Raw genomic sequence first — 23,858 nt, forward strand, 5'->3', positions numbered from 1 at the left:
TCCACAGCCTTTAGACTCTGCCAGCATGAATGACAGGCTCTTCCCCTTCGCACTGCATTCCTTAAGCTGGAACAGTAGACAGACCCTCATCGACCAGTAGGAGGTTTACATCTCATTTAGCTTTAACTGTCAACCTGACATAGCGTAGAGTGACCTGAGAAGGGGGAGGGGTCTCAATGAAGGGACCTCCCAGATCAGACTGGCTCGTGAGTATGTTGCCGAGCAACTGTCTTCTTTGCTCATGGATGTAGGAAGACCCAGCCCACTGTGGGCAGCACCATTCCCTAGGCAAGGCAGGTAGTTTCAGGCTACAGCTAACTAAACACAGGTCTGTTTAGACTTTAAGGTCCTGCTTTGACTCTCTTTGATGATGAACTATGACCTGGAAGTGTAAGCCAAATAAACCCTTTTCTCCCGGAGTTCCCTTTGGTCATGGCATTTGTCCTAACGGCAGAAAGGAATCTAGACTAGTATATATAGAATGGCTGGTAAATGTTACTAGTACTGAAGAAAACCTGATAGCTCCATGTCAACCTTATCTGTACAAATAGATTTGAATACCTCACAGGTAAACGACAGAACCCTCAGCTGTCATCATCTGTTGTCACGGTGAGTAAATGCTTCAGGTTTTGTTGGCAAGAAGTCTCTATGATGGCTTCTGAGCTCTGTCACTGTAGCATAAAACCCCCGTGGGCAATAGGCACAAAGATGAACATGACTGCTTCCAATAAAACTGTATTGACAGAAACAGCTTGCTGGATTTGGCCCATGCTGTCTGCATACCACCTCCTAGTTTAGATTATCAACCGCCCTCAGACCCCAGAGTTAGTGAGAAGCCTCCGTGTTTACTGGAGCCCTGGTCTCTGAAATAACCAAGAGTCGCAGGGGAGTATGGATGCATAAGAGGGATGGGTGATGTTTGACATGATCCATGGTGGGTTTGGAAGGGAAAAAGGGGGGTTCATGGGAACCAGGACAGTGTACATGGGAGGGAGCAGCTAAGAAACCCCACAGCGCCCAAGCAAGAAGGCTTTCAACACTATGTGATGCAAAGGCAGCAAATATGTGGATCTTTCTTCCCACTTCCCACTCCTGGGTCAGACTCACAAACCCATCATGGACCCTCTGCCTCTAAGCAGGGTACAGTCTAGTATGCCTTTCTGCTCAGGACTCCAGGAACAGTGCTCAAGATGTCACCAACAGAGCTAATCCAACCCCTCATATGTAGAGAGAGACTTCTGGAGTAATTTTTGGCCAGTGGACACAGGCTTGGTGTTCCTTCCCCCCATCGGCCATTTTTAAAAGGCACGACTCCATCTTCTGCCCTCTGTGTTCCTTTAAAAGGATCCTTCAGGCACAATGCAGCCCTTTGCACAGTTAGGGAGAGACGCTGAGGCAAGGTGAGGGAGGAGTTTGTAAAACAGAGACTGTCTCTGAAGGAAAAGGCTGCCCATTTGTGTATAAAGTGGCAGGGGAGGACAGACAGACAGGCGTGCGTCACAGGTCAAGGGCTGCATGTGCTGACGTGGTAAATGGCTTCTAAGGGACAGTCTGCGGGTTCCCACGAGCAAAGGGAAGGGCTACGGCAAGGGCAGAGGCACAAGCTACAAACTGGAAAGAACACTCATACTTTGGCAAATCTGACATTCAGAGAGTGTGTCACTGAGTGACTAGAGAATCCACTTTGACAGCCTGGTCTTGACTTTCTTCTCCAGGGGTGAGAGGTCTGAGGATGCAAACAGCTGCAGGAAGAGGCCAGGAGGCAGCTTCCTCTATCAAGGTCCATGACACAGGTCTGTGCTCCAGCAAACCATCAGACTTTTTTTTTTTTTTTTTTTTTTTACTTCTTTCTACCTGCGCCATCAGGACTTCACAGACTGTTCCCTAAGGCGCCAAGAACTGGGAGATGGAAGGAAATGGATCGGTCCACAGTGGACTGACTAGTCTTTTGGGTAGACAGACAACAAGACAGAGGACCAGAGAAGGTTCTAGAAAGAAATGTGAGGATGTGGGCACTGATACCCTGCATGTACCTAAGTGACTTTTGAAACAAAGATGTCCTAACATAGAATATCTCCAGGGATATAATGGCTTCAAATGCTCTTTTACACAGGGGTCCTTATTTTATTGTTCCCAGGGAACAAACTCCAAAAGAATTCTTACCACGAAAATTGGGGTGATAAGGGCCATGGTGCCCAAGATGCCATTTGCCTGTGGAAAGAAAGAGAGAGAGAGAGAGAGATTCAGATGGGGCTCTATGGAAACATACAGACTTTCCAAGAAGCTAATCACATACTAGGTTCCCATCAGCTTCACACTCCGTGAGGACAAAGAGAGCCTGCCAGTGCTGAGTTTTGCTCTCTGGGACCACAAGGGATCCTACAAGGAGACAGGAGGCAAGCAAGGACTGGATGACTCAGGACCACGTGGGAAAGATGAGCTGGGGCTAGTCTCTCTTCCCAGCAGCCCAGTGATGCTGCCCAGCTGGGCCTCTTCCTTCGCAGGGAGCACATGACTTGTGAGGCCCTGCGGAGCATCCTGCAAAGATGAAGACGGGTGCTGGTCCCCACCCCGCCTGGCCTCAGCATCTCTGGGCATTGTCGGCTCTTCGGCGGTGTGCAGAGGCCAGGGCACAGGCCACTTCCCCCAGCAGCTCTAGCACTGAGACACCTGCAGGGCAGCAAATGAGAAACTCGGCCACCTGCAGATCCTGCTCCACCAGCGCATTCGTTCTGAGGAGATAATTGGGTGATGTGGGGCAGAGCTCTGACGCTGTGGGAAACTCTGATCAGCTCGTTTGCTCTGCGGACGGGATCCCAGGAAACCATTGCCAAGGCAAGCCGGCCAAAGATGTAAAATCAATCCAAAGATCTAAACTGTGGCGACCTTTGACAACATGAAGGAAGGAAGGAAGCCAGCAAGCAGACACAGGCGTGTGACTAAGTAAACTGTTTGATGTGGCCTTAATAGAACACAGCCAAACTACCTTTTAAAGAAAACATGCAGAGCAAAAACTAACAGCCTGGGAATCAAGATGAGCATCTATATGAGTCCATGATCCCTGTCTGGAAACTGCAAACTGCTCTGTTTATTGAAGAAAGGGTCTTACTACGTAGCTCAGGCTGGCCTCAGGTTCCAGATCTCTTCTCTACCGCCATGCCCAGCTCTGTCCTGTGGATCTTAAAAACAAGTTTTGTTTTGTTTCCAAGGCAAGGTTACTTCTTGTAGCCTTGGTTGTCCTGGCTCTCGCTCTGTAGACCAGATTGACTTCGATCTCACAGAGATCTGCCTGTCTCTATTGGGATTAAAGGCATGTACCACCACCAAAAGCAAAACCCAGCTGAAAAGAAAGCTTTTTAAAGAAAAAAAAATTAAGGATAAGTGCAGTGGTGCAGACCTTTAGTGCCAGCACTCAAAAGACAGGGGCAGGTGGATCTCTGTGAGTTCCAGGCCAGTCAGGACTACATAGTGAGACCTTGTGTCAGAAAAGAAATAGAAGAAGAAGAAGAAGAAGAAGAAGAAGAAGAAGAAGAAGAAGAAGAAGAAGAAGAAGAAGAAGAAGAAGAAGGAAGAAAGAAAGAAAGAAAGAAAGAAAGAAAGAAAGAAAGAAAGAAAGAAAGAAAGAAAGAAAGAAAGAAAGAAAGAAAGAACTGAGGGAAGCCTGGGTGTGACTCCAATGCCCAAGATACTGAGGCTGAAAGTTCAGAAGTCAGATAAGGTTATATAAAAGTTCAAAGCCAGGCTACACAGCAAGCCTCTGTCTGAAATATATCATCATATATAAAATATATTATATATATTTTAATATATTACATTAATATATAATATAAATTAATATGAAGAAGAAATGGGTGAAAACACATGAACACATGCAAAGAGCCGTAGTGGTGCTGAGCACTGTGAACGGCCCCCAGAGGCCTCTGGTGGGTTTCATTCATAAGCAGGTAGACGCCTTATCTTCTTCAGGCTCACCAAAAGTGCAGTTTGGGGTGGGGGCGGTGGGGGAGAGTTACACAGACACCTGGGATCAGTTGCATACTTGGTGTTTAAAGGCAAAAAGGAACCACAATACCAAAGCAGGAGAGAAGAGGCCAGGCCCCCTGCTTTGTATGAGGCTCTAGCATCAGGCAGTCCAGAGCCAAAATGCATCCTGGCTCTAGGGATAACATGGATGTATCTAACAGGTCTATCTAACAGGCAACCCCCAGGGGGAGCTTCATGTGCCCTCTTGGTACTGATGACAGCGTAATTATACCTCAGGGTAGGAGCAGGGAGGAGTATCGTAGTTAGGGTTACTATTGCTGTGCTGAAACCCCAGGACCAAGAGCAATTTGGGCGGAAGGAGTTTGTTTGGCTTACACTTCCCCATCATTGTTTATCACTGAAAGAAGTCAGGACAGGAGCTCAAACAGGGACCCAAAGGCAGGAGTCAGTGCGGAGGCTTACTCATCATGGTGTGCTAAGCCTGCTTTTTTATAGAACCCAGGACCACCCGCCTAGGGCTGGCCCCGCCCACAATAGGCAGGGCCTTCCCCTACGCATCATTAATGAAGAAAATGCCATGGCTGCTGGGTGGTGGTGTTACACAACTTTAATCCCAGCACTCGGGAGGCAGAGGCAGGTGGATCCCTGTGAGTTCAAGACCAGCCTAGTCTACAGAGTGAGTTCCAGGACAGCCACGTCTGTTACATAGAGAAACCCTGTTTGGGGATGAAAAAACAAACAAACAAACAAACAAACAAAAAACCCTTATAACTTGATCTTACAAAGGCATTTTCTCAATTGAGATTCCCTCCTTTCAGATGACTTTAGCTTGTGGTCAGGTTGACATAAAACTAGCCACATAGGAAGCTAGAAAGAGAAAATATTTAATTGGTCCCATCATCCGCTAACTGGGGCTTCTCCCTCTGAGTCAATGAATGTTGTCCTCCGCCTATAAAAGAACTCTGAGTGGGGAAGGAAACGCCAGAGATGCCAGCCCTTGGTCTGTGTTAGCAACCTCCTCCAAGCGAACACAGAAGGCTCCAGAGACCAGAGTCTCATCCACAGGGACCCTCACTGTCACATGCCTGCTGGCGCACCCTCCCTTGCCTTTTCACTATGGGAGAGACACGGGAATCCCACTGGAAGCCGGTCTTTGAAAGTAAACAACAAGCACAACACAGGCTGAGGAGCCTGGAGGAAGTGCTGGGTGGTCTCAGCATCTGGGGTCAGCTCCTGTCCAGACACAGACACCACCTGTCGCAGGCAGGAATGTGAAGCCAGTGTCCTCAGGTTCAAGACATAGTTCTCTGGCTCCACAATAGGAGAATAATAATCCTATGTAAATGAACGGATCTCTGGGGCCAGAACACAGACCATGCTGAACAAGAGGTGCCTTAAAAAATGTATACAAGGAGAGGAAGCCTGGAATTCCAGCACTCTGAGGCTGCAAAGAGGACTGAATGCTTGGGGCCAGCCTGGGCTACATAGTAAGACCCTGTTTCAGACACAAACAGAGCTAGGGAGGCAGTTGGTAGAGTGCTTGCCTAGGTTCCATCCCCAGGACCACGTAAAACCGGACACAGGAGGATCAGAAGTTCCTTGTCATCCTCAGTGGCCATCTTGGAACGCATGAGACTGTTTAAAACAAAAAAAAAAAGAGGAGGGAGGGAAGGAAGCCAGGAAGGGAGAGAGGGAAAGACACAGTTGAACAATGGGAACTGCCTGCTGTTTTCCTGTCCTGTGTCCATGTCTTCATTTATCCTTCTAATAAACTTTGGCGGGGGGGGGGGGGGGGGGGGGGGGGGGGGGGGGGGGACGGGACACGGGACTGTTTGCTACAGAGACAGCACCCAGTGTAGTGTGCATTCTAGGTAGGTGCTTCACCACGGGCTCACTTCTAGCCCAGAGCCGTGAGTTTGTTCAAGATGGCCATGCCCAGGGCCAAGTCAATTATTATAATCAGTTTCCCAGCCTTCTTTGCAACCTAGCCATGTTACCCAACTCTGGATGGTTCGATTTAAGCCCAGTTGTTAGGCGGGAAGGATTCTTAAACAAAAGATTCCCTTTACTGGTAAGGATGGGTGGGTACATGCGCCTGGGACCCGTTCCTTCTCTTGCCCCTCCTTGAGCCTAATTCCAGTCACGGACCCTGAAGCTGAGGCAGGCACTCCAGCCACAGGCACAAGAACAAAGCCACATGCTCAGGATAGCAGCAGAGAGTCCGAAAAGCTCCCAACGGTATCCTTGAGCGTCTGGCCGAATAGCTGCAATCACTTACCACAAAGCTTATTATCATGGGAGGAAAGAGCTCTATACACGTTTCCAACCACTGCCAGGTCGTCCCCGTTACGGACAGCCAGCTGAGAGCATTCGTACCGTACGTACCCAGCAAGAAACCAACAAAAAAACGCAGATGCCAGCGGAAGAGGCAGCAGCTGTCCAGAGACTCTGAGATCTTGAAGCAGCTCCCCAGGGCACATTACCTATCACGGCAGTGGCATAACCAGCCCGCTGCAGCACCTCGGCCAAGGTGGTCTCGTTGAGCGGCAGCCCCCCTACAGATGTGACGGCAAAGTTGTGCGTGACTCCGTTACGTAGACCCAGACGGCCAGTCAGCAGGGAGGCTCGCGAAGGAGAGCAGGTGGAAGCGGCTGCGTGGAAGTCTACAAACCTACAAGGAAAGGGCACCAGCTCAGGACCTGGCCAGCTACAGGAAGCCAAATGAAAAGGAATAGGGGACTCACTCAGGACTGGAATGATAGCCCTGAGATAAACACTTTAGAAATCACCCGGTGGTGTGCGCAAGTTGGGAAGAAAACTAGTCCGAGGTTAACTCAGGTTGACAGGGCCAATCCTCTTTATTTACAGATTCTGTATGTCAAAGTCACTCACTTCAGGGAGTTTTTGAACCTCAAAATTAATATGTGAGCCAGTTTAGAATTATCCATGGGTGGAAACAGACATGCAGGAGAGATGAGTCAGTGATTAAAAGTACAGACTGCTCTTGCAGAGGACTAGAGTTCAGTCCCCAGCACCCATGTTGAGCAACCTGTAACCCCAGCCCCAAGAAATCCATCCAGCACCCTCTTCTGGCTTCCATGGGCAATTGCCCTCATGTGTAAATTACTCCCACAAAGACACACAGACATAAAATTTAAAAATAATAATGATGATCTAAAAAAAAGAAAAGAAAAGAAAAGAAATAGACTTAGAAAAAATATGAGTTCCAGGGCTGGGAAGACAGCTCAGTCAGTAACTGTTTGATGTCTGAGGTCAAATTCCCAGCACCCATGTAAAAACCTAGCATACCAACACACACCTATAATCCTAGTGTGAGGGAAGTGGAGACAGGAGGATTTCCTGAGTTCGATAGCCAGCCTTCTAGCCTTTCTGAAGAAGTGAGCTCCAGGTTTGGTGAGAGATCCTGTCTCAAAATATAAGTTGGAACTGGATTGATCGTCCAGTAGGTAAATGTGCTTTCGGGCAGGCCTGATGATCTGATCAATCCTCAAGACCCACACTGTGGGCAGGAGAGAACTGAGTTCCCAAAGCTGTCCTCTGACTTCCATATGCACACCATGGCATAAGTGTGTTGTGGAATATTATTTTAAGGTGTGTTACATTTGTTTATGCTCTGGAACATTTATTTAATGGTGCAAAGATGTGTTGCATTCTTTTATGTTGTATTTGTTTAACTTTGTGAAGCTGTGATACTTTGCCTGTCTAAAACACCGGATGGTCTAATAAAGAGCTGAATGGCCAATAGGAAAAAGGATAGAAGAGGCTGGCAGGCAGAGAGAATAAATAGAAGTAGAAATCTGGGAGAAGAAAGAGCAAGAGAACAAGGAGAGGAGGACACCAGGGGCCAGCCACCCAGCCACCCAGCCAGTAAGAGTGAAAGTAAGATATACAGAAATAAGAAAAGGAAAAAGCCCAGAGGCAAAAGGTAGACAGGATAATTTAAGAAAAGCTGGCAAGAAACAAGCCAAGCTATGGCCGGACATTTATAATTAAGATTAAGCCTCCATGTGTGATTTATTTGGGAGCTGGGTGGTGGGCACCCAAAAAGAGAAAAACAACCAACTATAAAAGTGTGTCCACACACATACACAAAACAAATGTAATAACTATTTTTTATTAATGTGGAAAGCAATCCAGAAAGACACTTGACATTAATTTATGGCCTCCACATGTACACATAGCTGCACATATACTTATGAATACACACAAATGCAAACAACAGAGAGAGAGAGAGAGAGAGAGAGAGAGAGAGAGAGAGAGAGAGAGAGGGACTCGCCTGCTCCAATGCACACATTCCTGTTGAGATCAGACAAACTTACTCTCTCATGGCCTGTTTCAGCTTTGAGGCTATTAGTAAGTGTCCCTTGACCCCTCTATTGAGTACCATGGCTTTTACTTTTCATATTTTTGTGGGTGATTCCACTGTGTGAAAGGGCCCCTGAGTAAAGTGCTAAGTGCTGTCTAGCGTTCCCATGCACCAGAGAGCCGTGAGGTGCCTTACAGAGATGTGCATGTTCCCCAAGCTGTTTGGGAATGAGTTACGGCGCAGCTGGCTGAGCTCAATGCTAATGACTCAGAAGTATGTATTAAACAAACACAGTGTCTTTAAACAGAACCACACATAAAACAAGGTTATGAATTGACTGACTGATAAAAATGTTGCATCCAGGGGCTTGCAAGAATGCAATGCTGTATTTCCAGGCAGAATAAGGTTGCGGTATCTGCTGCTTGCTGTGACCACACAAAATGTAAGAACTTCCTGGCTCTGTTACATATGATTGTGTGCCCATGCTTACTTTATATAGGAATAGAAAAGAATTCCAGGGCAAGCAGGGTGGCTCAGAGGATAAAAGCACATGCCATCAAGTCTGATGACTTGAGTTCAATTCCTGGGTCTCACATGGTGGAAAAGAGAATCAATTCCTATGACTTGTCCTCTGACCTCTACATGAGGTATGGCAGGCATATAACACCACCCCAAACATGCACACAAGATAAATACAACATAATATAAACATGTTCTTTAAAAATTATAGGCATGGGAGCTGGGAGATGGTGGTACACACCTTTAATCCCAGCACTCAGGAGGCAGTGGCAAGTGGATCTCTGTGAGTTCGAGGCCAACCTGTCTACAAAGTGAGTTCCAGGACAGCCAGAGTTGTTACACAGAGAAACCCTGTCTAGAAAACCAAAATAATAATAATAATAATAATAATAATAATAATCTAGGCATGGGGCCAGAGAAATGGCTCAGTGGTTAAAGGTGCTTGCCACCAAACCAAAAATCTGAGTTCGATTCCTAGGACCCACGTGGTGGAAAGAGAGAACTAACTCCCACAAGTTGTCCTATGACCTCCACACTAGTGCCATTGTATGCATGTGTTCAACTCCCCATATGAATAAATAAAATATGATAAGATTTTTTTAAAAAAAATTCTAGGCCTGTCCTCACCCATAAAGGAACATGCATCCTAGTTAGAAAACAAGACTAGGGGCTGGAGAGAAGATTCAGCAGTTAAAAGCACTTGTTCTTATAGGGGAATAGAGTTTGGTTCCCAGCACCCACGTGGTGGTTCACAACCATCTGCAGCTCCAGACCCAGAAGATATAATGCCCTCTTCTGGCCTCTGAAGGCACCAAGCACGTATGTGGTACACATACATGCATGCAGGCAAAATACTCACACACATTAAAAAATCTAAAAAGAAAAATAATGTAAAGAAAGCAAGAGTGGAATAGCTAAAGAACAACAATGGGCGAGAGTCGATAAACAAGACCCCAAGCCCATCACAGAGACAGTGGGATGCAGGCTGGCGTGTTTCAGAACTGATTGGGGGGGGGAGGACTTGATAAGGACCCAAGCTTAGCAAAAGATTCCACAGAGCGGGCAGGACTCAGGTTGGAATCTAAAAGATGGGGCTGTTGGGGACACTTTGAAAATCACAAGGGCAGGCATTCCAGTGAAGGAAGTTTGGCACTAGAAGAATTGATGGTTAAGCCTGATTGTCAACTTGGTAGCATTCGGAACCACTTAGGAGATACACCTCTGTGTGTGTCTGTGAGGGTATTTCCAGTGAAGATCCAGCCTGACTGTGGGTGGCGCCATCCCATGAACTGGTGTCCATGACAGAACTCATCTTGCTTTGCTTCTGACTTGTGAAGGCACCATGACCAGCTGCCTCATGTTCCTTCCACCATGCCTCCCCCACCATCATGGATTGCACCCTCAAACTTGTGAGACAAAAGAAACTCCTCCTTGCTAACATTGCTCATGTAACTGATACAAAAGGTAAGCCAAAAGCTAGTCTTCAATATAAAATAAGCAAGGTTTCTCACAAGGGGCGGAGAAGTGGCCTGTGGTACTACCAGAGGGTTGCGAACAAGATCCTTGGGGATATGCTGTCCTATGGATTGATTTCTGTACCATGCAAATGTCAAATCTGGGAAAAATGCAAAGTTAAACTTCAAAGGAGAACCAAGAAGACCTCATAAGAAAAAACAAAACAGAAGCAAATGAGTCCCCCTATCTGACAAATTTCAAAGAAGAACGCCCAGAGGGAAGAATCATTTCAGGTGACTTTAGCACACGGCGTTCAGGCTGTCCATCCCAATGGGATAAAAAGAAATCTAAGAACACCCAAAAAGTATATTGCAAGGCAATCTTAAACTTTATACAGTGGCTTTATTATTGGTGGAAGTGTTAATATAGGGATTTGGGGGACAATTTCATGTGTATGAGAGAGTGATGTAAATAAGTAATTATATTAATGCTCCTAACAGGGAGCCAAGATTTTCACCGTCAGAAAATACAAGAGCTATAAGATGTTAGGAAAAGCCTATACTATAAAAATTACTGGCAGCATAACAACAGGTCAGGGGCTACAGCCCAGTGGTGGAGCGCTTGTCTGGCACCCTCGGGGCTCTGGGTTCAGTTGCAACACCACAAGAAAAAAGTGAGTTAGAAAGAAAACGTCATTATGAATTCATAATTTAAAAAAAAAATCTATTGCCAACTTACTAGCAACTGACAGAAAGAAGCATTACTTTCCCCTCCCATCAAAATAGCAAGCATACCCTCACCCAGCCTTTGTTTTCAACACCATCGCACATTCAAAGAATGACATCTCTTAGGAGAAATACCTAATTCCCGGTTTGAGATAATTTGGGCATCAGAAGAATAAGTATATGCTTGGGAGACATAGTTCATTGGTACAGTGCTGGCCCAGCATGCACAACTCCCGGGGTTGGATCTCCATCAACACACTCACACTCACACTCACACACACACACACACACACACACACACACACACACACACACCCATACACACATGCATGCACACAGGCATACACACAGGTACACCAGGTCATTTCTCACCATTGAAAAAGAATTTGATACCAATTCCACATTCTAAACATTCCTAATTAAAGGCAAATAATTAAGCACATGCCCTGACCCTCTGGATGGACCCACAGCCTCGGCCAGGGAGAACACTCCTTTGCATCAACTAGCTCACACCAAAAGCACAGTAGCCTTGGGAAATGACCATGTCTACAACGTCCCCCCAAAAATAACTGGTGACCAATGGACATGGGTGGTCACTCTGTCACCCTCTGTCACCCTCTGGTCATTTATGAATTGGACAGGACTGGCAATTAGCTCCCTATGAAGGGATTAGATTTAGTGTCACTAATCATTTGCCCGTGACCTTTTATGCCTCCTGATGGGATGAAAGATGAAGTATATAAAAGAAAGGACTCTGCCAGAAACACTCAACCTGAATCTAATCAGACTTCTGAATCTAATTTCCAGGGCACAGGAAATCCAGCTACGAGGATAAGAGTCAACTAGGTCACAGGGAAACAAACAAATCAGTGCTCTGGAGCTGCGAGACAAGGGGTCCAGCCACTCCAAAGAGCCGGGGGGGGGGGGGGACTGGGACTGGGGGTGGGCAACAGTCTCCATGACAGGAAACCAAAGAGAGAAGCAGATGCAGTGATCTCACTTCAAATACATTTAATGGCACATCTGAGGAGGAAAGGAAATTCTTATGTGAAGTGGATTTCAGATGTGAGGGGATTACTGGCCATTTTTAGTGTTAATAATGGCACTATGGGCATGTGAAAGAACACTTCTTAAAAGATAGATTTATTGTATGTGTACAAGTGTTTTTGCTTGCGTGTGCATCTGTAAGTACCGCTTCTGTGATGTGCCTGCAGCAGCCAGCGGGCAACATCAGATCCCCTGGAACTGGAGTTCCAGACAGTTGTGAGTCACTTGTGGGTGCTAGAAACCAAAGCTGGGTCTCTGCAAGAACAGCAGGTGCTCTCAACCCAAGCCATCTCTCCATCCCCAACATTATTATCTAAAGAGACACAGACTGTGCTATCTGCAACGAAGGGGCGTGATGTTTTCATCCTTCAACGACTCAGAGAGTCGTTGTATTTACAGTGTTGTAAAAACACTGTATTTACAGGTAGAGCTGTGAGTGTAAACAAAACAGCAAAATGCTCCAGGTGGATCAGTATTTCGGTATTTATTTTACTCTTCTTTTGTGTTTCTGTGCTTAACATTTTTTTAATGAAAATTTGTTTTAACCTATGGAGATCTGAGTCTAGGATGACTATGGCATCAACAGAGGGTTCGTGGGGCCCTGCTGAAGGGAGGGAAAGATGGCTTAAAGGGTAGTGTCACCTCCAGGCCTCATAGCGTCCAGATTGTAAAGACCTCAGCGACCCAGCATGGAAGGGAAGCTGAGGCTGGGTGAGGTGAAGGGCTGGCCCAGAGCGGAGGCTGAAATGTGGCATTGAAACATCTCAACGTGGGGGCTGGGGAGACGATTCCATTGGTAAAATGTTTGCAGCGCCCACATCAAAGCTGGGTGTCCACATAAGTAATCCCAGTTCTCGGGAAACGTGACAAGGAGGTCCTGGGGGGGGGGGGGGTCACTGGCCTTCCAGCTTAGCCAAACCAGCAACCTCCAGGTTCCGTGACAGACTCTGCTCAAAAGCCAAAGTGTGGAGCTGTGGTTATAGATTTGAACTCACAGAGATCCAGACAGATCTCTGCCTCCCAAGTGCTAGGATTAAAGACATGTGCCACCACTGCCTGGCATCTATGTTTAATCTAGTGGCTTGTTCTGTTCTCTTATCTTCAGGCAAATTTTATTAGAGTACACAATACATCACCACATAGAGCTACAGAGGAAGACAACTGACATCAATCCACAGCTTCCCACACACACATGCATGGGTATGTGCATCCATACACATATATACACATCTGCATAACACACACACACACACACACACACACACAGAGAAACAAGATGGGCATCACTTACATAGGTAGCCTCTCTCTGGCTGCCAGGACCCCCCAAATAAGCTGAAACCTGAGTCCCTGATGTTTTCACATTCCTTGGGTATCCCCATGGAGATGCCACCTGACTAGCTAAAGCAAACAGGACTCAGCGTCCCTGCCCTTCACCATGACCTTGACATTTGGAGAGACAGAGGCCCAGGAGGGCAAATGAGTTCTTCATACCACCAGTGTGGACTCCTTTCTTCTTTTCCTTTCCTTGTTGCCTTTATTTCTTTATTGCATTTTTATTTATTACTTACTTTGCACTCAGGATGGAGCACAGGTATACCACAATGATGTGTGGAAGCCAGAAGCAGTCCTTCTGTTCCACTATGTAGGTCCTGGGATTGGGATTATTGAACTCAGGTTATCAGACTTGGTGATAAGCAACTTTATTCACTGAACCATTGAGGGGTCCCTGCAGGTATCATACAGGGAAGACAACCCCACGAAAAGGTAAGAATGAAAACCTGGTGCAGAGTGACTTTGTCAACCTGGATCAGACTTCAGGGAGTCTAATGACAGGCAGTTTATTCCCAGTGTATTTAAGCCCAGAACAATTTGGAAAAAAGTTTCCTGGTGTGATACAATCCTCATTGCACAAGAAAGCGCTAACTATATTGAAACCCAACTCCGGGTACATGTCATTTCTTCCAAGAAGATGGGTTCTAGAGATAGGTTGTCTGTACTAACTTAAGGGCCTAAGGGTCTGTCCTGATCTCAGTCATACAGATAGCACAGAGGTCATTTGAGCTATTAGCCACTTCTAGTTCTGACTGTGGGAGCTTGGGGAAGCCTCTGGCTATCAGGGTCATTTAGATGTCTAGCCAATTGTGGAATAATCTTTGACATACCTCCCACTGGGAGGTGGGATTTATGTCCCCTCCCTTGAATCTGGGGCAGGTTGGTGGTTGTATTTTTGACTGATAGAATAGCATGGAAGCGACACTGCTAATTTCTGGGTTCTAACCTTAGAAGACTGGCAGTTCCCACTTTCTCTCTTGAAACACTCAGTGAGCCACCATATAAAACATGGGAACATCATACGACCACCATACTGGAAAGGCTATCTATAGATGCTCTGGCCAATGACCTGGGCTGAGGTCATCACCATGGAGACAGCAGCCCTATGAACAAAGCCATTCCTGACCTCCATCCTAACCACCTGCTCACACACTATGAGATTGAGAGATGCCCAGCGAAGAGGGTCCTGTGCTACAACAAAATGGTTGATGTCTGAAGTTTAGTACAGGTGGGGGGAGGTGGAGGCATGTTGTATGATATTTTGTTAGTGTTCTGACAAATAAAGCTTGTCTGGAGATGAGAGGGCAGAGTTAGCCGCTAGATAGCCATAGAGGCCAGGCAGTGGTGGCACACACCTTTAACCCCAGAACTTGGAAGGCTCATGTCTTTGATCCCAGCACTTGGGAGGCTCATGCCTTTAATCTCAGCACAATCAGGAGGTGGAGACAGGAATATAAGGGGGGTGGAAACAGGATCTCGAGCCCCCTTTTGGTCTGAGGATCCAAAGAGGTAAGAAATCACTAGTGAATGCTCCTTTGCTTTAGTCTTATTGATAAGACTAAATAGATTAACACTTCAGACAGTTGGTTATTTCATTATTAGGCAATGTCTAGCTCCCTTACTTCACAATATTTGGAGACCCCCAGCAGGAGAGTTACCAAAATGGGAGCTACCAAATACATGATGATTGGACAATACCAGTTCCCTCTGGTTCTTTACACTATAATAAGGCCTTTCTTACTATAGAGACCTGGGCTCATTCCCAGAAGACAGGATAATCCTGAATCAAACTCCCTTCTAAAAATAAAAAGAGAGACAGACTCCCACTGTGTAGCCCAGGCTGGCCTGACACTCTCTATGTAGTCCAAGCTGGGCTCAGTCACAATATCCTGCCTCCCTCCTGAATCCTGGGATTACAGGCTCATGTCACCACACCCAGCCCTGAAACTGTAGACGTGTCTGGGTAGGGGGTAGAGAGTGCTGCTGTGTGCATGTGTTCAAGTATGTGCATGTTTGTATGTGTGTATGTCGGTCTGTGTGCCTGCTCCTGTCTGCATTCAAGCACGTGCAAGGTGCACATGTGTGTGGAGGCCATGGGACAATTTCAGGTGTTGCTCCTCGAGAGTCATTATCTTGTGTTTCAGACTAGGTCTTTCATCCACCTGAACTGTCAGAGTAGACCAGGCTATCCAGGAAGTACCATACATCCTCACATCTCTGCCTCCCAGAGACTAGACTAGAATTATAAACCTGGATTACCACCACATTTGGCTCTATTTAAATATATATGTATGTATACATATACATATACATATACATACATACACACACACACACACACACACACATATACAGGGTTGTTTTTTTTTTTCTGAGACAGGGTTTCTCTGTGTAGTTTTGTTGCCTGTCCTGAATCTCGCTTTGTAGACCAGGCCAGCCTCGAACTCACAGAGATCCACCTGCCTCTGCGTCCCTAGTGCTGGGATTAAAGGCATGTGCCACCACCACCACCACCACCACCACCACCACCACCACCACCACCACCCAGCATATTTTTTTAACATATATATACATATTCTAGAGATAAAACAAGGACATTATCAACTGAGTTTTATTATCTCCCCAGCCTGGAATGATTTTTTTTTTTAAGGTGACAGCAAAAAAGGGACATCCTCAGGGAGCAGGGGAACAGCGCTGTGAGATCCCAAGCCTGCTGGTCAGGAAGCACGTTCCAGTCCTAAAGCTCCGCTCTTGGCAGCAGGCCATTGATACCTCCTCTGATCCTCCCTGTGACAGACAGAATGAGGACAGGGATGGTGCCTGTGCCTATGCACACTGCCAGGTTTACACAACCTGGGTGAGGCTCTCCCTCCGGATCTTCCGGGAGATCCTGGGTTCATAGCTAGGGAACTCCACCCTGCCAGCACTTCCCTCCTGTCCCCTCGGTCTCCTGGAGGCTCAGGAAAATATATTTGTGGCCTTCCTTCCCCTGTATCCAGGTGCCTGGAATAACATTCCCAAGCATGGGTTTATTCCAAACACTTCCAGCAGCCAGACATATTGGGATCACAGGGCTCAAACTCCTGAGGGCAACCTTGGATGCTGATGTTGCAGGCAGCTATCAAGAGCTGCGCTAGTCATTCCATCCATGGCTCACAACTTTATTTCTAAACAAGCATCCATTCTTCCTTTCCTCTTGAGATTGAAGCACAAGGACCCTCCTAGCTCACACTCCAAGTGATCCTCATGATTATTCTCATAACCCTCACCTCGAATGCTTACAAAACACCTATTATAACCCCGGGCACTTTTCCAAGTACTTCACACACATTAAGCCATAAGCATCTGTTGTCCTTGGGTTTATTCTGTTTTGAATATGTAGTTCTGAATGGACTGGCCCAAGCTTACTAATGTCGCTTCCACATCCAACACGGTAGGACCAGCCGCACAATTTGCAGTGCCCAGGGGAAAACGAAGAAGCAGAGCCCCACTAACCATTTCAACATGATGGCGACAAGGAATAGGATCCAAGAGAGGCTTCTAAGTGTAAGCCTCTGTGCACCTGCCTGGACCACATGCCTCCAAAGTCAGCGCTGCCCCAGAGCATCTGATGAAGCCCCAGGTGGTCCTCAGCCCTCTGGGCTTCCCAGAGCCAGAGAGACATGGCTGTTGGTCCTGAGGCTCCAGACTGTTCTTCCACAGGACCAGTGGTGGTTTCCTTTGCCCTCCTCTACAAGAATGCCTGACTCTGAGATGTCCCAGCATGCCTGGTCTTCCTCTCTAATCTTTCCTATCTCAGGAAACATCACTACCTCTCACCCAGTAGCTCAAGTCAAAGTATCATCTGAACCTGGCACACCTGAAACCCAGCACTCAGGAGGTGGAGGGAAGAGGGTGTCTGATTCAAGACTAGCTACATAGTGAGTTCTAGGAAAAGCTTGGGTTTCATAGCAAGACCCTGCCTCAAAATAAAACAACAAACAAAACCATAGTCTCCCCCTCCCTCTCCCTGTTCCTTCTCCCCAGCATACCCTATCAGTTCTGTTTGCAAAGTCCGGGTTAGCCTTCTGTTGCTGTGATAAACACCATGACCAACAGCTACTTAGGGAGGAGAGGGTTTATTTCATCTTAAGAATCCCGAGCCACAATCCATCACCAACAGATGTCAGGGCAGGAAGTCAAGGCAGGAACCTGGAGGCAGAGACCACAGAGGAACACTACTTACTGGCTTGCTCCCCCTGACTTGCTGAGCCTGCTTTTTGATACCCCCAGGACCACCTGCCCAGGGACAGCGCTGCCAATAGTATGTCGGACCCTCCCACATCAATCATTAATCAAAAATGCCCCCACAGACTTGCCTACAGACCAATCTGGAGGCATTTTCTCAATTGAGCTGCCCTCTTCCCAGATGACCCTGATTTACTAGCACACAAATCTAGCCTTCTGTCTCCAAAAGGACTTCTGCTTCATCCTACCCTGCCTCCCAGGACCACCATGTTGTGTAACTCTAGTGAGTCCCATACACACTACGCTCTGGCACTGAATAGTACATAGCTAACCCAGCCTGCTCCCCTACTCCTGATTCTGGTCTCTAGTCCCTCCCCAAGTCCACTCCATTTTCTGAGGGATAGCCAAAGTAATCTTGAAAAGCATGTAGCAGCTAACAGTAGTCCTTGACTGGAAACCCTCTATTTTTTGTTTTTTTTTTGGGGGGGTTGTTTATTTGTTTGTTTGTTTTTATAATCAAAGTAAATCTAAAGTCATTATGATGGTCCGCAGGACCTCTGTAACCTTCCCAACCAGGAAGCTGAACAGACAGGTCAGATGAGCTACAAGTTTCCCAAGAAAGCCTCCAGGGCAGCCAGTTGGGGGGTCCAGAGCAACTGAAGTGCCAAGGTGGCATCCTATATTCTAGGGAGCAGAGTACCCTCCAGCACACACTAGAGAGAGCCCTTGGGGATGGATGGAGAGCTTTAAGAAAGAAACCACAGCCTTTCCAAATGATGAAATAGAATGAGTCCAATGTAAGGAGAATAAAGAAAGAGAAACAGGAGGCTGAGGCTAAAAGCGTCCACAAACAATGCTAGATGCAGATCAGGGTCAGCCCCTGCCAACACGAGGCTAGACAGGGCCTTGCTCTAAAAGTCTCTCTTGATCTGGACAACGAGTGTAGTTGGACCTCCCTCACCGGGTTACACGAGATTTGAAGAGATGAAGCACGGAACACAATTAGCAGGCACACAGCAGGCGTTCGAAACTCACGTGGTCAGTTGGTAACACTAGTCAAATGTGGAGAGAAAGAACATTCCAGCATGGGGTAAGGAGGGGAGGCAGAGGTGAGCAGGGAATGCACAAGCGAGTGAAATTCAGGCGTAAATGGCACTTGGCTGCTGGGGATCCTGTACCAGCCTCAAATCCCTGCTACATGTTAGCCTCAGTATGCAGAGAACCCATGCTGCCCTCATTCCAAACTCCCAAGTCCACCTCCTTAATCAACCCCTAGAAACTGAGGCATCTTTGTAGCTGAAGCTTTCCTGTGTCCCAACCTGCTGGAGGTCGGGACAAATCTCTCCCACTCTTGTCCCCCAGTTAAACACACAGAGACTTATATTAATTATAACTGCGTGACCATGGCTCAAGCTTTTTGCTGGCTAGCGCTTATATCTTAAATTAGCCTAGAACTATTGATCTATGTGTCGCCACATGTTCCCTGGCTTTACCTGCGTCCCATTACATGTTGCTCCTTGGGCGACTCACTGGCATTTCCCCCTCCCCATGGCACCTTCTTCCTGTCTCTCTCTTTTAATTTCCCACCTGCCTCTAAGCTACCTTGCCATAGGCCAAACGGCTTTATTTATCAACCAATCAGAGCAACACATATTCACAGCACACAGAAAGACATTCTCCCATCACATTACCTTCTAGTGTACAAATCTTTCTTTTTGAGACAGGGTCTCTCTGTGTGGCCCTGGCTGGCCTGGAACTCACTATGTGGTTAAGAATGGTCTCAGACTCAGAGAGATGCCCACCTCTGCCTCTCAAGGCATGAACTGCACCACCACACCTGGCTGTGTACATGACTTTTAAAAACTATTTGGTGGTGGTGGTGGTGGTGGTGGTGGTGGTGGTGCATGTGCGTGTGCGTGTGCGTGTGCGTGTGCGTGTGTGTGTGTGTGTGTGTGTGTGTGAAAGAGAAAGGGAGAGAGGACAATTTGTGGAGTTGGCTATCATCCCACCATTATGTGGGTTCCAGGGATTGAACTTTGGTAATCAAGCTTTCTTAGTAAGTGCCTTTGCCCATTGAGCTCTCCCTCCTGGCCTGTAAATCACTCCTTGACTCTTCATTTCCAGTGCTACCATCCAAAACAAACATGGCCCCTGTCCCCACAACCCACATGACCACTGTCCCCAGAACCCACATGGCCACTGTCCCCCACAACCCACATGACCACTGTCCCCAGAACCCACATGACCACTGTCCCCCACAACCCACATGGCCACTGTCCCCAGAACCCACATGGCCCCTGTCCCCCACAACCCACATGACCACTGTCCCCAGAACCCACATGGCCCCTGTCCCCCACTCCAGTCAAACTCAAATCCATTTCAGCACACTAACCAGATATTGAATCTCTGGTCCCTACCTCTTCGGTGACTGTCATCTGCTTATGCATCAGAACCAATGTGCTCCGCCTCAACCTACCTTGTCAGACTTCTGAGCCCTCACTGCCTGCTACAAGTTAGGTGGTAACTCGACAAAGATAGACTGAGAGCTGGGGAGACAGCTCGCTCAGGGAGGTGGCACACGAAAGGCAGGGCACGGTGACATGTACAAGGAAGCCCGACCTGCGGGAGTGGACACGGGAGAATCTCTGGGCATCACCAAGTCTAGGCAAACGAGTGAGCCCCAGCTCCCCATAAAGACTCAAAAAAAGTAAAGTGGTGTTGCATGAATTTTAAAAAGTCTTATTAATAAGAACAAACCTGGAACCAGGTATTAGGGTGAATGCTGGAAGATCAGAGAAGCAGAACAAGCCACAGCTTCCTCACCTCGCCAATTCCTCTGCTGATCCTGTTTCCTCAGACTGGAGGCCTCTGACTCCTCATCCAAAATGGGTCTCAGCTGAACTGCTGCTCAAAGCCTAAAAGCTTAACCAGCTCTATCTAGTTCCGGGTCCTCACTCCTTATATACCTTTCTGCCATCACTTCCTGGAATTAAAGGCTCACTTCCTAAGATTAAAGGCGTGAGTCACCAGGCCTGGCTGTTTCCAGTGTGGCTTTAAACTCAGAGATCCAAATGGATCTCTGCCTCCCAAATGATAGGATTAAAGGCGTGTGTGCCACCATTTTCTGGCCTCATATCTAGTGGCTGTTCTGTTCTCTGATCCCCAGATAAGTTCATTAGGGTACACAATATTTTGAGGAACACAATATCACCACAAAGTGGGCTGCTGGGCATGGTGGCGCACACCTTTAACCCCAGCATTCAGGAGGCTGAGACAAGTGGATCTCTGTGAGTTCGAGCCCAGCCTGGTCTACAAAGCCAGTTCCAAATTAGCCAGGACTGTTACAGAGAGAACCCCTGTCTTGAAAACCCAAATAAATAAATAAATAAATAAATAAATAAATAAATAAATAAAGTGAGGCCAGCAAGATGGTTGAGCAGATAACGTCACTTTCTGCCATACCTGACCACCTGAGTGTGATCTCTGAGAGCTACAGGGTGTAAGCAACTTCCGCAGGTTTCCTCTGACCTCTATACCCCGCACTATGGTAAATGTCCCCGCATGGGCATGCACACGCATAAATAAATCTTTTTTTTTAAAAAAAATCAATAGAATAAAGTGGACAGCTCCTGAATAATCACATTTGAAGCTGACCTCTGGTCTCCATATGCACACACATGTATCCACCTACCCACCTGCACACAAATCAATGTAAAAAGATCTTTTGCAGTTCAAACCCCAGTGTTTCCAATGTGACTTCTGTGGAAGCAGGGTCTTTGCGTGTGTAGTTAATTTCACTCCAGTCATGTGCAGTAGAGTGGGTCCATACCCAATCTAACTGGGGCCTTTGTTCAAAGAGAAGAGCCACAAGAGGGGACGGAGTGTAAAAACCCAGAGACGTATGAAGATGTCACGTGAAAAGGGAGACAGGTTATAGTGAGGCCACAATCAGTCCAGGCGGCCTGAAGCCAGCAGAAGCTGGAAGAAGGCTGGGAATCTCCCCAGCATTTCTAAGGTACATGACCCAAAAACACTTTGATCTTGAACTTCCAGCCTGCAGGACAGACAGCACCAATAACCAGCAGGGTTGGTGGCCCAGACCTGTGGTCTCAGCTACTATGGAGACTACAGAGGACTGCAGTTCAAGACCTGCCAGGGCAGCAGTAAGACCTTGTCCTGTTTTGTTTTGTTTTTTCCAGACAGGAGTTCTCTGTGTAGCCCTGGCTATCCTGGAGCTGCTGGGATTAAAGGCATGGGGCACTGTGCCTGGGCTAGACCACGTCTTAAAAAGCAAAAGGAATGGGCAGGGGACAGAGCTCAGTGGTGGAGCACTTGCCTAGCATGCACAAAGCCAGGCTTTGACGGCCAGCACTGGCGTAAACTGGCTGTGATGGAGTACGCCTGCCTGTGATCTTAGCATGTGGGAGGTGAAGGCCAGAGGATGAGAGGTTTAAGGACATCCTTGGCTACACAGTGAGTTCAAGGCTAGCCTGAACTACATGTGTTTCAGAACTAAAGAGTGCTCACTTCAGCAGCACACAGACTAGAACTGAAACAATGTGGAGAAGATAAGTATGGCCCTGCTGCAGGGACGATATGCAAATCTGTGAAGCAGTCTATATTTTCACAATAACTAGATTGTGGGATTGACTTAGGTATTTAAACCAGGCGGTGGTGGCGCACACCTTTAATCCCAGCACTTGTGAGGCAGAGGCAGGCGGATCTCTGAGTTCAAGGCCAGCCTGGTCTACAGAGCTACTTCCAAGACAGCCAAGGCTATGCAAAGAAACCCTGTCCCAAAGGTATCCAATAAGACAGGAACAACAAGGAAAATGTGCTGTATGCACACAATGAAATTTTTTTGTTGTTGTTATTCAGTCAGAAAGGAGAACAAAGTTATATTTGCAGGAAAATGGACACAGTTGAAAATAATCACATTAAGTGAATTCAGCCAGTCACAGAAACGCAAACATAAGGTTCCTAGAAATGAGAGTGAGTGAGGGGGAGGAGAGAGAGAGAGAGAGAGAGAGAGAGAGAGAGAGAGAGAGAGAGAGAGAGAGAGAGAGAGAGAGTGTTTGGGGGACAAACTGGACTATGAAAGGAAAAGGAAGCTGTGAAGGAAATAGGTTCTGCATATCATATATACACATATGAAAACTTAAAAAAACTAAAATAGACTTTTTTTTTTTTTGGTTTTTCGAGACAGGGTTTCTCTGTGTAGCTTTGCGCCTTTCCTGGAACTCACTTGGTAGCCCAGGCTGGCCTCGAACTCACAGAGATCCGCCTGCCTCTGCCTCCCGAGTGCTGGGATTAAAGGCGTGCGCCACCACCGCCCAGCTTAAAATAGACTTTTTAAAAGGATGAACGGATGAAATAATGACCCGGCTTGCCCCTCTTCTTGCCCTTTCAGATTCCTAGCTACCCACACAGACCTATCGTCGTTACAGCCTTTGCTTGTGCCAGGAGAGTTAGCGATGACTTTGGAAGCCTGTGACCGTCTTCACAGCTCTTTCTAGCTGAGGTACACACTCATCTGTCACCATCTGCACCAAGGCCATTAGAGCCACGAGTGGCGTTTTCGTGTGGCACACCTACCTCCATGTGACTCCTACCGATCTGCTGTATCTGTTCCCTGACCTGCCACCATGGACACACTGTGGCCTCAGGATCTTCCCAGGAGCTAATAGAGCAGCATGACCTCCTCTGACCTTGCTGAGCCCGGGACCCAAACAGGGTTGGTTATTCAGAATCCAAACTTGAGGTCAAATGTGTTTGCTCCTGCTGTTGGGAGACTGAAGCAAGAGGTGTGCCTTTAGTTCAAGGCCAGCCTGGGCTACATAGTGAGTTCCAGGCTAGCCTAGACTATAGAATGCTATCTTGTCTCAAAATATAATACAACAAAGCTACGCCTGGGATTTTCTGTATCGGGACGGGAAATAACTCCTTTCTCCCATGATTCTCAGCATGGAAGGATGTGTAGCTCTGTTTCCTGTCTCATGGAGGCGCTTGAGAGAGAATGGGCGAGTTGAAACAGCATCTCTCCATGGCCAAGTCCTTGAGCCGAGCCTATAGTCCTTTGGTTCTTGGACTGGCTGTGCTGGATTTCTGCCACAGTTGTGGAGTCCTGGGAACTACACTGTCAATAATGGAGGATGGGACCTGGAAATATGGGGAGTCCATGACAAACCCCTGCCCTCAAGTAGCTGGTGATTCACTGAGGAAGGTCGGCAGCTCTTCTGTGG

At 47.2% G+C, this 23,858-nt stretch overlaps 1 protein-coding gene and 1 non-coding gene across 5 annotated transcripts in view; one reads left to right on the forward strand and one right to left on the reverse strand.

Annotated features, from left to right (window-relative positions):
* Positions 1 to 23,858, reverse strand: part of Arsg (arylsulfatase G) — a 134,003-nt gene that overhangs the window by 48,794 nt on the left and 61,351 nt on the right. For 3 of the 4 annotated variants that reach the window (XM_028865251.2, XM_028865252.2, XM_037201123.1), the window contains exons 3-4: positions 6,468 to 6,655; positions 2,164 to 2,211 (exon numbers count right to left, since the gene is read on the reverse strand). In XM_028865251.2, the coding sequence (XP_028721084.1) occupies positions 2,164 to 2,211; positions 6,468 to 6,655 (236 nt within the window). The remainder of the gene's footprint in view (positions 1 to 2,163; positions 2,212 to 6,467; positions 6,656 to 23,858) is intronic. The other variant, XM_037201124.1, reaches the window with a different exon arrangement.
* On the forward strand, positions 22,136 to 22,242 carry LOC114690505. Its single transcript, XR_003734084.1, has one exon. It is a non-coding gene; the product is annotated as a U6 spliceosomal RNA (small nuclear RNA).

The sequence above is a fragment of the Peromyscus leucopus genome, chromosome 8b (genome assembly GCF_004664715.2).
Source record: "Peromyscus leucopus breed LL Stock chromosome 8b, UCI_PerLeu_2.1, whole genome shotgun sequence".
NCBI lineage: Eukaryota > Metazoa > Chordata > Mammalia > Rodentia > Cricetidae > Peromyscus > Peromyscus leucopus.